The 17,161-nt window shown below is 53.0% G+C and overlaps 5 protein-coding genes across 5 annotated transcripts; 3 read left to right on the top strand and 2 right to left on the bottom strand.

Moving 5' to 3' along the window:
* Positions 1-335: 335 nt before the first annotated feature.
* On the top strand, positions 336-1,565 carry GT037_009572 (n-acetyltransferase complex ard1 subunit; the record flags this gene model as incomplete). Its single annotated transcript, XM_038934619.1, has 4 exons — positions 336-476; positions 825-996; positions 1,094-1,353; positions 1,449-1,565. The coding sequence occupies 4 exons, from the start codon at positions 336-338 to the stop codon at positions 1,563-1,565; spliced, it is 690 nt and encodes a 229-aa protein (XP_038782894.1).
* Positions 1,566-2,040: 475 nt separating this feature from the next.
* Positions 2,041-3,642, bottom strand: GT037_009571 (uncharacterized protein; the record flags this gene model as incomplete). The annotated part of the gene is made up of 2 exons (XM_038934618.1): positions 2,041-2,857; positions 2,906-3,642. 2 exons carry the CDS (start codon positions 3,640-3,642, stop codon positions 2,041-2,043), a joined length of 1,554 nt encoding a protein of 517 aa, XP_038782893.1.
* Positions 3,643-4,167: 525 nt separating this feature from the next.
* On the top strand, positions 4,168-5,886 carry GT037_009570 (ethanolamine-phosphate cytidylyltransferase; the record flags this gene model as incomplete). The annotated part of the gene is made up of 5 exons (XM_038934617.1): positions 4,168-4,191; positions 4,245-4,353; positions 4,408-4,525; positions 4,578-5,451; positions 5,521-5,886. 5 exons carry the CDS (start codon positions 4,168-4,170, stop codon positions 5,884-5,886), a joined length of 1,491 nt encoding a protein of 496 aa, XP_038782892.1.
* A 901-nt stretch (positions 5,887-6,787) lies between these two features.
* Positions 6,788-7,479, top strand: GT037_009569 (uncharacterized protein; the record flags this gene model as incomplete). The annotated part of the gene is made up of 3 exons (XM_038934616.1): positions 6,788-6,843; positions 6,906-7,056; positions 7,105-7,479. 3 exons carry the CDS (start codon positions 6,788-6,790, stop codon positions 7,477-7,479), a joined length of 582 nt encoding a protein of 193 aa, XP_038782891.1.
* An 853-nt stretch (positions 7,480-8,332) lies between these two features.
* On the bottom strand, positions 8,333-16,833 carry GT037_009568 (acyl-oxidase; the record flags this gene model as incomplete). The annotated part of the gene is made up of 10 exons (XM_038934615.1): positions 8,333-9,586; positions 9,643-9,783; positions 9,835-10,527; positions 11,692-11,771; positions 12,051-13,533; positions 13,616-13,854; positions 13,945-14,437; positions 15,070-15,451; positions 15,573-16,591; positions 16,645-16,833. 10 exons carry the CDS (start codon positions 16,831-16,833, stop codon positions 8,333-8,335), a joined length of 5,973 nt encoding a protein of 1,990 aa, XP_038782890.1.
* Positions 16,834-17,161: the final 328 nt, after the last annotated feature.

Here is a 17,161-nt window from a genome sequence, read left to right as displayed (position 1 = left end):
AAGCACCTTGTAGGTAGATCGCTGTATCACAATTCAAAGGCAAAATAGCTCCACGTCACAAATGGCGAGGACTTCCAAACGGCGTTTAGCCCCAACGCTAATCCTAATCTCCGAACTCCACAACCTTGCTTACATAACGCACGAGCCCCATTCACGAATCCTCACCAAAGCTTTCCAGACCGTCCCCATCCCACCCATCCGCATTCGCATTAGCGCTCCGATATCTGAGTGCTCCGACCTAGCCCCAACAAACCCAGTGCAATTCGGCAGCTCAAGTCAATAGTAAAGGCAATCGATACATTCAGAAAGAGCTAGGAAGACGCCACACATACAAAATGGATATCCGCGTACTACGACCATCGGACATTCCCCATGTCCAGCTCGCCAATATTACCAATTTGCCCGAGAACTACTTTTGCAAGTACTACTTGTATCATGCCATGAGCTGGCCGCAGTTGAGCTACGTAGCTGTTGATGTAAGTTTTGCTCATTCTGATTACATGGGGGGAAAATGGCCTGCCCCTCCATGGCCGGGGACCAAACGCACTCAGAACAAGGACCACAAAAGAGCTAGGGAACCGATTCTCGAAGGAAAAAAAAAAGACTAGGAAACAGCTTCAATAGCCCGAAGAGTTTGGCGAGTCGTATCAGCTGTTCTACAGCTTCATGGGAGAGAAGGATGGCAATAGGGACGGCCCGCGTGAGCTGTAATGTTGCGATTTGCGTGGAATGCAAATGAATCCTCCCTCACCCCACCAACTATGCTATCTAATTACACGTCTTTTGACAAAGAGTCGTTCCAAGACTAACATGCTCATCAACAGGTCTCGCGTCCCCCAAAGACGCCCTACGATCCCCCAAAGATTGTCGGCTACGTGCTTGCCAAGATGGAAGAAGAGCCCACCGACGGCGTTCAACACGGCCACATCACCTCTCTCTCTGTAATGCGCACGCACCGGCGTCTCGGCCTGGCCGAAAAGCTGATGCGTCAATCCCGTACGTATCTTTCTAATGTTTTCCGGCCATTGAATACCCCCCCTTTACCCTAACGACCCATGTTTTTTCGAAACTAATATCATTTCCCTTCAAACAGAGCGCGCCATGGCGGAGACTTTTAATGCACACTACGTCTCCCTACACGTTCGCGTGTCCAACAATGCGGCGCTGCATCTCTACCGCGAGACGCTCGGCTTCACCGTCGATAAGATCGAGGCGAAGTATTATGCAGATGGCGAGGATGCGTATAGTATGAGAATCGAGCTGGCAGACCTCAAGGAGCAGTTGCGAGACGAAGAGGAAGAAATCTTTGGGAGCAGCGAGGGTGTGGATGAAGGAGATGCTGTGGGTGATGAGGTAAGTTTCTCAATTCCCCCCCGCCACCCCCCCCCCCCCCCCCTTCTTTCGTGTCGCTTGGCGGAATGTCTTGTTAACAATGTGTGTTGTTGTAGGGCCAGGAGAAGAAGAAGGCGGAGAAGAAGACAAAGGTCAAGGTGGGAAGGAATAAGGGTGTTGTCGATCTTGTAGAGAGGGTGGAGGCGCCAAAGGGTGAAGCGACTGCTGCTTAAGAGGCAAGGGTTGCTGAAATCCACGGGCAGGCTGAGAGAGGTGAGGACCTTGATTGTACGCTAGGCGAGTAGAAATGTCTACCGTTCGTCTTGGATGGACAACGTGTGCAAGATTCCTAGGTCTGATGCAAGATGTGTGGGTGAACAGCCAAGAGGTTTTGGTTTTGAAAGACCGTCTTTGCGTTGGTATTAGTCTAGTTAAAGGGCCCTTTTGCTAGGCCAGCCCGCTCCTCTCGTCTTATTCTTGGATGCAACGTGTAGATGCGGGATGCGGGATGCTATATACAACGCCTCTGCAAGACGAGGCACACGTCAAGTATCAGAGACAAGAGAGACGTCCACCACTCCCTATATAGAACGCCTGAGAGACGAACAAAAAAAAACTAACGCCCCATGGTTACCACCGTGGATATCATAAATCAGATAACACATCCATCCATCATCATCACATCCCTCTCTCTCTCCTCACGCGGACTTACATCAACCCCCCAAGCACCACCTTGCCCACGCCACCAACCTCACTCTTCAACCCCGCTCTACAACTATCCTCAAACTCCCTCACCACGCCCGCCAAGATAATCTTGCGCACCCTCGCATCCGCTTTATTGAAAAGATCGCCCACAAGACTAGGCTGTCCCCCACCGGCACTAGCCACACTCTCGGGCGTACTCAGCATGCTCAGGATCCTTGTGTAGCAATCAATCAAGACATCGCACAGCGTGGCAAACGTGCTGAAGAAGTCTGGGTCAAACGGTAGGGAAGGGGTTTGCAAGTGCGTGTAAGATTCGTTGGGCAGGAGCGAGTCGTGGTCTGTTGTGGGCGGGGAGGAAAAGGAATCGACGTTGCTGCCGCTGCCGCTGCCGCTCAAGCCGCCAACACCACCTGCACCACTCGTTTCGCTGCCCGAGAAGCTATTGCTCGGCGTGAGCATGGGAAAATCGCCATTCGCAGAGCTCGATCTCCTCCCCTTTGACCCCATGGTCATGCTCATGCCCATATTTGCGCGCTTGAACATTTGCGGGAGGCGGGCGCGGGACAAGGTAGACGGAGTGGAGCCGTCGGCCGGATGTATGGATTGGTACTGTTCGAATTCTATGAGCAGGGCGTTGAGGGCTTTGAGGTAGTCGGAGGGCGAGTTTGCGTTTAGGTCGAGGATGGTGGGGAGGGAGAAGCCGAGGAGCAGGTATTGGGTTGCGCGGCGGGCTTGGTTGCGCGTGGTGAAGGAGGGGAGGCGCGTGAGGTCTGTTTTGGAGAAGAGGAGCGTGTTGAACCAGTAGATTCTGCCTTCGTGGCTGTGGGGGGTTAGGAATATGTAGGGAAAGTGGAAGGGGGATTCATACGCTTTCCGCAGGTAGTCCAAGGTGGATATCCGTTTCGAGGCGAGCTCGTGGATGTGCTGGAAGATGATGTTTGGGTTTGAGCCGCTGGGCACGGGGATGGGGGCTGCGGGCGCCAGGGTGCGGTTCGACTGCTGGTTTGCCTGGAGAATCTCCTTTTGCGAGGGGGGATGTCGTAGTGGCATGGGGACGGCCATGTTGGCAAAGGGCGTCTTGGGCTTGTCGACAGCACTCAGCGGGCTCTTGTCGTGGTAGACGGGGTCCGTCTTTACGTTGTCGCTACTTTTTTGCTTGTTGCGCGAGAAGGTGGAGATGGAGAGGACGGGCCGCGAGGCATTGGACGTGGTGTTGTTGATCGGAGCCTTCTCGGGGGAGTAGGTGAGCGCCAGGGTGGCCGAGGGGAGCCTCTTATGCGAGGACGATGTCTTGGCCGTGCCGTCGGACGTGTTGGTTCGAAGCGAGGCGGACCGTGAGCGCCGCAGTGAAGAGCCGAGATCTGTCACCGACGATGCGATGCTGTGCCTGCTGCTGCTGGCCTGTCTGCGTCGCTGTGGCGTCGTAGGCACTCTAGGGGGGCATTGGTATTGGTCCGGGTCGGTCGGGGGGGTGTCTAGCTCGGGGCTGGGCGGGGATAGAGTTGACAGTGCTTGCTTGTGTCCCTTGTTCTTTCCACCAAAAAACGAGGGGCGGCGGGAGAAGATGCCCTGAGCGCTCGACGATGGGGGTACGTGGTCGGCCATGATTCTCAACTGTGGGGCTACCGAGCGATCAGGGGCTGTTTCACCCTGGCCCTAGACTTGCTGCTCCCTAATGGCTATGTCGCAACTACGCATGTGCATACACGGCAAAAGAGAAGGCGGCATTGTACATGGTAATGTCCATGGTAAAGAGCATGGACAGATATCGTCTCTGATGGCCTGGCGCACAGGCAAAACGTGTTTCGATTCGCGGCTACAGCTGATACCGTCCTCACCTATCCCGACGCAGGAACACGCCGCCCGAGGCGAACCCCTGCTCACCGCATCCACTTCCAAATGCCATAGCTTCGACTCAAGCCTCGCCCATCTCAGGCACCTCGGGACCTTGAAGCCACGTGCGACCATCACCACGTTAGGCTGAATCCAGCAGTGGCAGGTGCTGCTTAATTGCGCTTCCAGCTTCTTCCTGTCCCACGGTCCACACTCGACGCCGTTGGACTGTCTCTTCCAAACACACAGAGTTATTGTTTACTGTTGTTTACTGCCAACCCCGCTACCCCACTCACGATGCAGCGCCGACAGAGCGCACGAGTACGCGCCCTACACCCATGCCCGCGCCCGCGCAGACAACTGACCAAACATAGGGAGAGTGGATTCCCACCGAGGGACAGTGGCCAGTGGACCCTCAAAAAGATGTTGAAGTTTCTGAGCAGCGCATATGGGTCGATGGCTGTTTCGACTTTGCCCACCACGGTATGCGGGCTTCACAATTCCCGTCTACATGCCAGCGCTTACCATGAAGAACAGGCCACGCGGGCGCCATGCTGCAGGCGCGCCAGCTGGGCAACGAGCTGTTCGTCGGCGTGCATTCGGATGAAGCAATCATGGAGAACAAGGGCCCGACAGTGATGCGCCTGGACGAGCGGTGCGCAAAACCGCCCTTTGGATTACCCTCTGTTCACAACTAACGGTGACAGCGTCGCCGCCGTCGAAGCCTGCCGATGGGCTACCAAAGCCGTCCCTCGCGCGCCCTACGTGACCTCGCTCCCCTGGATCACCCACTACGGCTGCCAATATGTTGTCCACGGCGATGACATCACTTCCGACAGCGACGGCAAAGACTGCTACCGCTATGTCAAAGCAGCCGGTCGCTTCAAGGTGGTTAAGCGCACGCCCGGTATCTCGACCACGGACCTCGTAGGCCGCATGCTGCTCTGCACAAAATCGCACTTTATACCCTCGCTCGAGAAGCGGCTCTCGGGCGACGAAGGCCCAGGCGACGACAAGGAGCGATTAAAGACTGGCGAGGACATGCTACAGCGCATCAAGGACTACGCCACAGATGCTTCGGGTCGCGCGCCGGGCTGCGACGTATGGTACTGGCATGCTTCCCGCCCCGTCAAGCTACGCCGAACCACCACCAGCAACACCGTCGCCTCGCCCACCTCGCCCACCGCTCCCCACCGCCCTGGTGCCGTCCGCGCTGCCTCCACGGCCTCGGCTCTCGGACCCGTCAAGGAGGAAAAGGGCAAGTTCCACCAGCTGGTCCAAGGCAAGGGCGTGAAACCGGGTCAAAGAGTCGTGTATGTCGACGGCGGCTGGGATCTCTTTTCCTCGGGCCACATTGAGTTCTTGCGTCTCGTTACATCGGTGGAAGAGGAGGGTGCTAAAGAGAGGGGGTGGTATACCGAGGAAGCGAAGAAAGAGCGCATAGAGAAGGCGGGTGAGGACTATGGGCCCGTGTTTCTGATTGCAGGTATTCACGACGACGAGGTGATTAATCATTGGAAAGGGATTAATTATCCCATTATGAACATTTTCGAGCGCGGACTCTGCGTGCTGCAGTGTAAAGTACGTATTCCCCCTTCCTTGGCCTCTCTACCTTTGAAAAGTATAAAGAGACTGATACGTTGAACGCAGTACATCCACTCCGCCATCTTCGGCGCTCCCTTCTCCCTCAGCAAAGCCTTCTTACATACCCTCCCTTATAACCCCGAATCCCCACTCGCAGCCGTCTACCATGGCAAAACCACTTTTATGCCCTTGGCTTTTGACCCTTATGCCGTGGCCAAGACGCTGGGGCTGTACACGGAAATCGCCAACCATGAGTTCCAAAATGTGAATGCGGCGGAGATTGTGAGCAGGATTATGAAGGGTAGGGCGCTGTATGAGGAGAGGCAGAGGAAGAAGGGGGAGAAGGGTATGACGGAGGAGGTGGAAAGAATTCGTCAGGAGATGGAGAGGGAGCAGAGGAGGAGGGAGGTTGAGGGGCAGTTTGGGCTCTAGGGGGTGGTGGGGGGAAGGTGGGTGGAGCGAGAGAGAGAGAAGGGGAGAGAGGGTTTAGATTACTCTTCAACAGACATTCGTATTCTCTCTCGGTTGCATGGAGAAATAATTTTGGGCTGTCGTCTCGGTTTATTATCAAGAGTAAGCGCACCCCTTTGTGCCAAACCATCTCACCACTCAGCTCACCTTCATTCAAACATGATCTTTACATCATTCTTCCCACACCAAGACCCCAACGCGCCTTCCTGGTATCATCTTGTTCCAACATGGTCGGGAAGATATCATCTCTCGACCAAAGGTTCATCTCTCCGGTGTTGGCAAACATAGCGGGTATTCTTCTGTTAAATATTGGTTTTCATCAACCATCTATGTTCTTATCATAACACTGAAGATCTGTACTACATCAATCGGCTTCCCTAATCGGGAAGTTTTTCGCAATGTTTTTGTTGACCACGGCCCGTGTGGGAACAGTGATCTCACAACACTTCGCCGTGCTTCAGGAAGGCATGTGTAACGAGAAGAGTTGGAACACCCGAGGAACCCAAGGCAGCTGCGAGGAAAAGGCTCAGGCATAAGGCCTTGAAAATTTCATCCTAGGGGTAGAGGCTTTTAGCAAAGACTAGACTCGCGCGCGCGCCAAAAGCTTTTACCGGAAGCCTTGTTCCAGTTCAGCAAAACCCCTTACACGCAGCTGAGGAAAAGGAGACCAACCCGAGAGATAAACCTAGTCTCAAGTTTACGCTTGAATTACGCCGGCAGCTGAATACTAATCCTGATGGATGCCTGTTCTAGCTTCCAACGAGTGCCTATCCTAGCTCCTTTCGAGTTAGCGCCATGAAACAAGCACACTACATATCAAACAGCATCGACAACCCACAATTTGAAGCAGATGTAAAAAGAAATGCAGATTGAATCCTCATCTGCAGTCATCCCATGCGACGGCGTCATGTCAGAAATGTAAGCTTGCCCGCCCCATCACACTTGCTACTCATCGCGACTTATACCTCGTCGAGGAGTAGTACCCACAAGAATCGTCTCACCTCACCTCTTCTCCGTTTACCAGCCGAGATCCGCAACGCGATTTACTATCACGTTGGCACATGTAGCACGATCCTCGTCGACGTCTGGACAACAACAACAACAACAACAACAACAACAACAACAACACAACAAGCTACTACAGATTCGCACCCAAGGACGACGACAACAACTCTGCGGCTCGCATTCCAGCTCCCGGCTTTACTCGCAACGTGCAAACAAATCCGACACGAAGCGACGACACTGCTGTGCAAGCTCAGCACCGTCGACACCGACGCGACTACGGCTTTTGGCTGGCTCCATTCAGACTGCAATCACGCGTTCTGCGCGCTCGTCACTTGTGTGAGGGTTCCGAGGGAGTTTGCTGTATCTGTTGCAAGAGGCGCTCGGGCTCGCGCATTCAGGTCGGAAGATTTTGCCTACAGTACTGTCTCGCTTCCCAGCTTGGACAAGATCGTCGTTAAAGGTAGAGCCATGTCGATGCGCGATGGTATAAGGGCGGCGCTGAGGAGATGGGCCAGGAACAAGGCTCTGGAAGTTGTCTTTGAGGAATAGGATGGTTGTGCTTGTCGAGTTGGCTGCTCAGGCTAGAAGGTGTCCGCATTGAGCAGAAAGGTATTGGAGGTTGGGTTGGAAGAAGTGTTACTTGGAAGACTTGTGTCTACATCATAGTCCCAGCATATTCATCGCATCGACCAGACGGGTTGGACGGGTACCATCCAGCAACCAGCCAGGCCACATGAATGGATCTTCTTGCGTAGTTCGCTTGAAAGCCGGAAAAGCAGTGAAGCTTTCGCACTAGACTCTGTAATGAGACCGTATCCATCAGTCGTGTCGTTCGACACGGCAGACGGAGCAGCAACATGAACCATTGTGTCTCCGTCCACTTGAGCTACGGAGTTTAGTCCTCCATGTTGGAAACGGCAAGACGTCTTTCAAAATTGCTGGACTTAAGAGACAGTCATTTGGAGTACCATGTTCGTGCGTTTGACCTTCTGAAGATCGACCCCTGTTGAACAGTTGGTCATTCCAATTTGCACTAGTGACTAGAATACGTAGACAGCGAATACGTAGTCCAAGGCAAGACTACCAGAAACACAATGTCGTCCACAGTCTCGAAAGCTTGTCATCATTAGCGATTAGACTAAACCACCTAGCTAATACAATGCCTTCTCTTACTCAACAAGGTCCTCGTAATCCAAGAATGCAAGCCGTAAACTTCGTGTATGCTCAACGCAAATCCAGACCCTAATACATATATATACGCGAACAAATGTGTTACCAAGGCATCAATCGAAATCCTTGGATTTCCACAAGCAGATGCAAAGAAGAGAAGATCGTAAAAATACGCCCATGGATGCCCGTTTGTTGCTTACTGGCCATCAAAGAGAATGCGTTGTCCAACATTTTAGAAACGCCTTTCCTGGCTGAGAATTTCATCAACCATTGGCTTCACCATGGGCATGAATCCTTGCATCACTGGTACCCACAGCGCCTTCTTCAAGCCCAGTTCTGTGGCGAAGTAATATAGTAAGCGATTGATCCACTCACGTCTGGCTGCAACGTCTATTCTCCTAGGTATTACCGTCTCGAACTCCAGCGGCGGAAGATCGAGGGGTCGATCGTAAGGATGCGCGGGGTGCGGGTCGAAGATGTGATCTTTCTTTGCATTAGGATCAAATGTTGGGACGTTGGCCGGCGGGCTAGGACTGGAGCTCAGGCCACTTCTCGAACGGATGGTGTTAAGGTCAGAAAACTGAGGTGCTGTTGCATAAGACTCCAAGTTTTCCGAAGGTTCGCTTGACGACGACAAGTTGGATGTGGCGGAGACTAGGTGTGGTGGCGTGTTGGACTGGTGCGTGTAGGCTGATGGTGGTGTTGGCATCTGACCAGTGTCTTGTGGAGAGTTACCTGCAGTGCTATCGGGCACAAGACCTGAACACAGTACAGCGTCCATGGTACCCAGTGGCCATATATCGACATATCCTCTCATACCAACCACATCGTCGATAGACTTCATGTGTATTGGCACGGTAAGACTACCAATCATGGCTGAGCAGTTTCTTTCAATCACTTCAACCAGACGTGCAGTAGCAACAGAGTGATGTATGCGGAGGGTCCTATCGCTCAAAGTGGTGGGTACAGTCTGTCCTTGCGCTGCAGCCGATCGACCGGGATCCCGGAATCTTAGCATCCAATTCAACATTTCAAGTAGATCTCGCAGAACAAGTACACGGCTTGTACGGTAGAAGCCCCAAATCCAAGCGCGTTTGACGCTGGGGTAAGAGTGTATCTCTTCCGGGGCGCCGCGACATCCTAGGAAGAGCTTCTGCCATTTCGGGTCATAGTTCGACCTGGCCTCTGGCGTGTTGGGTGTCGCATGGTAGTTCCAAGCAGGCGTAATCTGTGATTCCCAGGCTTGGTAGTCGTCATCTAGTTCTAGCGCGGTCTGCAAAAGCTCTTGCAAGGCCAGACGATTAGTTGGTGGATTCGTACTTTGTTTCATTTCGTGCCATCTAGCATGCAGCATCGCCTCTCTCCAGATCAGGCGAATTACAAAAGCATTAGAGTTCTTGTATAGACTTGGAAGTAGCTCGTCCACCTTGACCACATCTCTTGTCGGTATGGCAGGGCGCTTGGCTGTCTGTAGATTACCTAGTAACTGTAACAACGTTAGCCTTGGGCAGGTTGAAACCGCTCTTCTTCAGCTGTAATTACCAGATGTGCGTAGATGACCTCGTAAAGTCTGGCTGATATGGGATCGCTGTAGAACTGCTCAACAGTCCGCAACTGGAGCAGCGCATTTGCGCCATGGTTGTGGGCAATAAATGTGCCCTTCCGCTGCACGCTGGTAAGATTCTAATCATCACGTTAGCGCTTGTAGACATCATAGATCCATCGGTAACATACTTCGTAAACTCCCATCAAATGCACTGCAGCCAAAGCGATATTCGTGGCTGACTGCTTTTTATCCGCGATTGTCTTCGTCAACATCGGAATGGCTCTTCCCACGCATTCCTCACCCAATGCCTGGGCCTGAGGGTCGTTACATCTATTAGCATAATTTACGTAAGAGACTGCGTCAACAGCTGTTGCAATTAACGAGTCCTCTGGCGCACCCTGATACAAGAGCGGTATAAACGTCCAAAGTGCTTCATCCGGCTGGTCTGCTGGTCTGTTCGGTTGATCGGGCAGTACAAAGTCGTACACAAAGCGCTCAAAGGCTCTTCTACGAAAGTCCGGGTTAGCCATCGGGGTGATAGTCAGTCGACTTAGATCGATTATTGGCGGGGTAACACCTGAGGCATCTTGGGCAGGGTCGTCCACGGATCCACCAGGAGAATGCACACTGCCGCTGGATGAGCGTTGATCGTCCAAATGAGGTGGCGTCGATTCGTCGCTTGGCGGGGTTTTGATATAAGTATTGCTACTTTCGGCAACGACAGCGCGTTGATTTGACTTTGATCGCTTCCGCCATGATTCCTCGGCTCTCTGCGCAGCAGATGCTGTTTGGTTGCGGAAGAGGATGTCGGCTTGATCTCGATACTTGCATGTATGACCCGCCTTGCTGCATCGACTGCAAGCTGGTCTCGACTCATCGCACTAATTTGATATCAGCCTCGCCCTCGTGACCAGAGTCTGCTGGACACAGATGTCCCGATCTAGTTACCGACACTGTTCGATGATATCAACTCAAGAGAACACGCACCTTGACTTTACGGGCTCTGCAAGCCTCACATCCCTTACTGGGGCGTCCTCGATAGGACATGCTTAGGTTATGGCGGTTTATGAGGCGGTAAGATGGGCGGCCGGGCGGACGGCGGCAAGCTCCGCAATCGCTGTTCAGGCTCAGGTACAGTCTCTACGAAGCAGATACTAGCGCAGACAGATGCATTCGTTTGATTGTACAGGACCAAAGAACACCAAGAATAATAACTATGCCTCCTTCTCCGGTCCTCGTTTGTGCTGCGTGGTCATCCGAAGGGTCCTGGGCCGGAACTGGCGTAGCGCAATCTCGGCGATCAGGCTGAAACCTAGGCCACGCTTTCACGAGCTTGGAATGGAGCGCCCGATGAGTAGCGGAAGGTGGTCCATAAAGGTTGTCTGGCAGAGATCGAAGGGCATGGGGTCAGGCCCGGTGCTCGGGAAAACGGTGCTGCATAGTGGGTTGATGTGCCGCAGTCTGCATAACTGCGTCACAAGCGACAGGCGTCCAATTGTTGCTGACTCAGAAAACTAGTCGTGTCTTGGCGCCCAACGCCCGTCTTCCGCCCTGACTGCGACGGTACTGCAACACCAAACGAGTCGTTTTACTCCATGCGTGTTTGGAGGCGCATCCAGGAGAGACGCCGACATGTTAGTGTAGACTCCTTCGCTCCTCCTGAAGTGCGACATTCCTTATCTGTCCTGGTCTCCAGTCTTAGTATGCAGTCTGCAGGGTCGATGCAGGCCGCCCACATCCGGAGCTTCTGAATGGCGCCGACAGACAACTCCCGATGCTCTCCCGGACTCCAAAAACACGCGATGCCAATGTTTCAACGGTCGCCTAGCAGGGAAAAATGCCATGTTGTTCACAACGGCTACAAAACTTGGGGTCTTGAAACAGTGACAGCAAATCGTCATTGGGTGTTCATGACCTTGGCTAATCGGCCCTCTTTTCAACGGCCGACTAGTGAAATGACCTGGACCGCTTTGCGAATTTAGAGTTTGGGAAACGATATGTATTGCGGAGAATTCACGCAGACCTCCTTGACCGATCACACCTACTATGACGATCCAGCAAGCGTTGGACTTGAGGATGAGAATTTTTCCTTTACCGGTGCCGGCAGTGGAAAGGGGGTTTTCGCCTGCCATTAGTCAAGTTCGTTTCACGCTACCCCAAGTTCCACGTTCATCCACATTGACACTTGACAGGTTTCCGCTCGCAGACCAGACAGGTAGAGAGGGCAATGCCGTGCGCATCCAACGGACCTGCAGTGCTCGATGTCGATAATGGCGACGACTCGGACCGAGACGCGTATTTCATCAAATCGCCTAGCATTCATTTATACTAAACTTCGGAGTTCAGTTCTCAACATGGATGGCATAACTACATTCATACTAAAGCTTCGCCAAAACATGCCTACCTCCGTCCCCACTCCCCAATACAATCTCCTCGCTACGCCAGTCCGGATTGAACGTCACCTCGTTGAGCGGATTTCTCCGATGCGCCATATCGAATAACTCCTCATACACTTTGCCATCATACCTGCCCAACGCGCTATTAAGCAACCAATCTGGTATCGACCAAGCGTCAACAAGCTTCACAGCATGCGGTCTCAACTCGGCCATGAGTTTTACAATCGTATCTTGCAGAGTGAACACGGACTCTTGCGGAACGGCGGTCGTCATCATAAACGAGGATGCGAATTGGTCGACGGTGTAGAGCGCGTAGAGCTGGAAGCATGTCCGCAGTACTGATGACGTGGGCGGACTAACGGAGCTGAAGCTATTATAGAAATTCGTGACGAGGATCTGCTCCGAATATGCGCGACTGAGGTTGTGAAGCTGGATCATGAGACGGGTCCAAGGTCGTTTTTCGACGACGCGTGCTTGGTAGGCGCGATAAGAGAGATCAGCTGCGCGCCATTGGAACACCTCTACTATGTTTTGGTCGTCTACCACACCGTCTTTCGAGACGTTTTGGGGTATGTGATGGTCCTTGTTTAGAAGGTAGTATTGGAAGAGCTTGTCGGTCGGATCCTTGGGTGTGGAGCCAGGATCTTTGACCGCGTCCGCCATCTTCTTGATGAGATATGCGGCAACCTGCTGCGTGATCATCCAGTTATCACCCTCGACCGTTGGCTTGGAAAGATAGTCGGCGTTCAACCCTACTAGCCCGCTTCCACCGCCGAAGCCATGGCCGCCCATAGCACGCCGACAAGTCTCGATACCGTCCGCAGCGAGCATCGTACACAGGCTCTTCAACCCCGAACTGGCGCTATGTAGCTCAGCTAATGGTCCAAAGTCGCCCTTCTCGATGTTTTCTCGCGACTTGTGGTACAACGTGTACATGTACTCGCCAGTATAATGCAACGCGAAAGTAGTCGCGAGCAATGGCAAGACGCGTATCTGCACCGTGGGGTAATCAAGAACCTTCATTTCGCTATCAGAAGCATTAGTGGAGTCGCGGTCCTTGAATTGCCGCCGTAAAGCACAGTATCGTACGGCGACAGTGACAGCACGTGCAAGGACCAGTCTTGCATGCATTATGATCTGGCCGCGTACGTATGTAAGACTCCCATATACAATAGCCGGATGGCCAGTCCGAACGAACGCGCCGGTCTCGTCGGAGACCTCAGCGTAGCGGCTCAGCATAGCCGACTTGGGTATGTGGAAATGGTCGAATAACATGTACCCGTTATCCATGCTCGCATACCCGTATTTCGGACCGATGTCGCCTACAGCAATACCCGGCAGAGGTTGATGCGTCTTCGCGTCCCGAATTTGCACAACGAAAGTTTGTGGGCCGTGCGAAGTATATTCAACCTCTTGAGCATGCGGAACGGAGACTTTTGATCTGTCGGACGGAGATGGTGGTTTCGGCAAGAGCAATTGTGCGACTACAATCTATGTATGACATGCATTAGTGAACGCCCAAGGCAGAATCAAAGTTTTGGGCTGGCGGCACAGGGTGGAGCTAAAGACGTACTGCGTGCGTGGCGGTCCTCCCCATTGACCCATTCCACCATTTGCTTGCCGTCAAAGTCGGACTGTGAATTTCGAATTCCTTCTTGATTGGGTCCCACTTTGCAACAGTCTCCAGGCCTCGTACGTTGCTCCCATGGCCTAGTTCAGTTTGCGCATAGCAGCCAATGATGTCGTGGCCGAGGATTCTCGGCATCCAATACTTCTGCTGTTCTTCAGAGGCTTGCTCGCGTACCGTTGTGACTGTGCGATACGGTGCTTGTCAGCTCTTCGCGCCCAAGTGGTACGATTATGCACGACGTCTAGAGCAGCTGCAGCCTTCCATTGACTCACCGAACATGTTCATATGCAGATGATATGGGCTCATCTCATCCGTCAGGTATTCGGCCATCTTATAGTCTTCAAGGTCCCATCCTTCTCGTCGCATCAGTCTCTGGATGGCCTTTGCTCTCGCCAGTCCTAGATGATACCGCTCTGGGCGCGAAAGATTCAGCTGCTGATCCTTGTTGAAAAGCTTCTCCTTGCTCAAAACCCGAAGTACCTTATCTTGTCGCTCCAGAAAGCCATCACGGCCTAGAAGATGCTGTGCGAGTTGGCGAACGTTGATGCCCGAGCCGTCGCGCTCGGCCTGGAGTGTTGCTGTGCCATCGTAGGCGGGCTTGAGATGATCGGTGAAGTCTGCCATGATGCGATTGGTCGCTGGTCGTGATTCGAGTTGGCCAACAGAGTCGGTTGCAGGCCGTCCGAAGCGAGATGGGCGAGTGCTGCTCAGCGACAATGTTTTGCCGTCGAGCACGTTGGAAGAGTTCACATCGTGAGAGTCAGTCTATCGGCAATAACGCGGAAATGTTAGCTGCATCAATGCCTCGCTATGCGCGGGGGATGTGTGGTGGGCGGAGGCCGCAGGAGTTGGGGCGGAGACGTTTAATGCGCAACGCTGCGGGGCGTCGCCATGTGGACCCGAAATGCGGGGTCATGTCGGTGGTTTGGTGATGCTGCACATTGACTAGAACATCCTTGATCAGCGAACGAATGTCTACATTGGAGCTATTCGGTACGAAGAGATGATGTGTAACATAATGATGATTGGCGCACTCGTAGTAACACGCATATCCACAAAGAGATGTAAGTAGAGAAAAACAATCGCCTACAAAATCCCATCCGAACAATACAAAACGCCTTTTGTGCCGCAAAACCATCCAATGCAAGCTAATTGTACAGGATATCAAATGTCCAACCCAAGTCGTAAACCGAAAGACAAACACCGGTAGCTATGCTCAACACCATCATACCGAATCAAAATACCGTCAGCGTCATCAATAGGTTGGTGTACCGGAGCACCAACTTAGCCCCTTCCAGGAGTAGGCAGCAACACGCCAGTAGGAGAATGACGGCAAACATTCTTCACTCAATTATGGCATCAGCCCAACAGCTGAGCCCACTTTCTTCATTCAACACACGCGTCATGTCTTCGTCGGCGAGTCGTACAAGGATCTCGAAAGGCGCTTCCTCTTCGTGCACAAGCTGTCTCCGTCGTGGGAGAAAGATCATGCCGCCATCACCCGGACCATACGATCTTCTGATGAACTCGGGTCGACCGGCAAGGGAGTCCTTGTCCAGATCTGTACCAGGTATCCCCCAGCTGAGATCAGCGCCGAAGTTTAGCCAAGACGAGATGTAAATGTCCGATCCAAAAGTCAAAGCTAGCGCGACCTCGGTGTCGGTAATCTCCTCGATCGACTTGAAGAATGTTAGGTGACGGTTCACCCATTTGTCGTCGACATCGAGAATCGTGCTCTTGATAGTGTTTATGACGTTGACTATTGTGGCCTTGGTTACACTGCCGGTATTTGTCAGCTGGCTTTCTCAAACTTAATTGCGTCGCTCAACATTAGAACCACAAGGTTTGGGGCGCACCAAGGTGCGACCAGCGATGATAGAGTAGTGAGAAGTAGACTCACCGGTTCTCCGCTGTCAAGTCCGAGACCTTCATCGTGCCTCTCGAGAACAAAGCCATGTTCCCCATGTAGTCGGCAGGGACGGGAGGGTGTTGTCTTCTGCGCAAATCCGTCGCGATGCCGATGCTAGTCTCCGCCAGCCCGTACCTGGTCAAGCGGCCTGCTCTAGCGCGAGTAACATGCGTCCAGACTAGTGCTGCGAGGACATTGCACATAGTTGGAGGGGTATCCTCGGGAAAGTGGGTGCGGAGTTTCTCCCTGTACTCGCGTACTCGTGATGCTGGAATGACAAACAGCCTTTGGGTGCATTCCGTCTCTTTAGGCAAGGTTTGGAGATACTGAGGCGGACCATCGCAATAGCAGTCGGCACCGCCGTTGCCTAGCGGTGGGGTAACCTGCTCGTCAACGGCTTTTCTCATTAGAGACTGCTCGTCGGCCACGCTTCCCGTATCTGCCATGTTTAGTGGTAGCTTGACAATGTAGGGGAGAGTTGTACCTATGATCTTGTGCTCTTCGAAGAGTTGCTGCTTTGAGATCTTGGAGACGTTCTCAGAGAATGTCTGCCAGAAAAGAGTAACGCCGGAAAAGTCAGAGACACTGTGATGCATGTACATGGAAAGTACAAGACCGCCAGGTATGAAGAAGGCCTGAGTCCGCATGGCCGGTGCGTCGCTCTTGTCAAAATCCACTTTTCCCTCGCCGTCTCTTGGAATGCCAGCATAGTTTGCGAGATCTTCCGGAACGAACATAGCACTTCGGAGCGCACTAGGTGGCATGCCATCTCTCTTGAGCTGTTCGTAGGTGTGGGGAAAGTCCGTCTCGTGGTATGGGATCTGCTTTGACCGGAATACGCGATTCAGTTGCTCGCTTGTGATATCAGTTGGGTAGTTGAGGGTGAGTTTTCCAGCTTTCCGGTCCGCAAGTGTGAGTGTGCCAGCAAGAAAGGGAAACTTGTTGAGTGTAAGGCGCAATCCGGCACCGAGAGCTTGTATGGCCGTTTCGGCGTCATTCAGATCAGGAAACTGCGGATAACGTCAATCGATGTCACTACAACACATGGTTCAGAATGACATACGGGAAAGATACACAGGGTCTGTATGTATACGCGCACGACATTCTGGTCTAGACATGATAGATGAAACGATTTTGTCTGTACAGGCGGGCTATGTGCTGTGTTGAGCATGTCGAGTAAGCGGGGGATGGGGCTAGCAATAGGTTCAAAAAGCCGGCCGTTGCGCAATACTAGTGGGAAATCTAGGGACATGGTCGTGGCTTTTCGTAGTCAGTATATATACGGAATGGATGAAGAGTCACACATACCGTGAATTGGGTGAGCAAACACCCAGCATGTGAAGCACGAGATGTCATTTTACCCCCTTCACCGCAAGGCCCCATTGAGCTGCGCCTGGTGTGACGGGAGGGCGGCATTGGCCCACTCGACGGGCCGAGTGGGCTAAGAAGGACGATGACCGCATGCGGAAACATCTGTGCGCCCCAGCCACGCCTCATTCCCGCTTCCCCGGCTGTCTGCTTATTCAAGATTCACTTTCAACCCTTGACGTGCGCCAAACGTGTCTCGTGCCGGCTTCCCC

Source organism: Alternaria burnsii, assembly GCF_013036055.1.
Source record: "Alternaria burnsii strain CBS107.38 chromosome Unknown 728, whole genome shotgun sequence".
Taxonomy (NCBI): Eukaryota; Fungi; Ascomycota; class Dothideomycetes; order Pleosporales; family Pleosporaceae; genus Alternaria; species Alternaria burnsii.
This window is presented reverse-complemented; position numbering and strand designations above follow the sequence as displayed.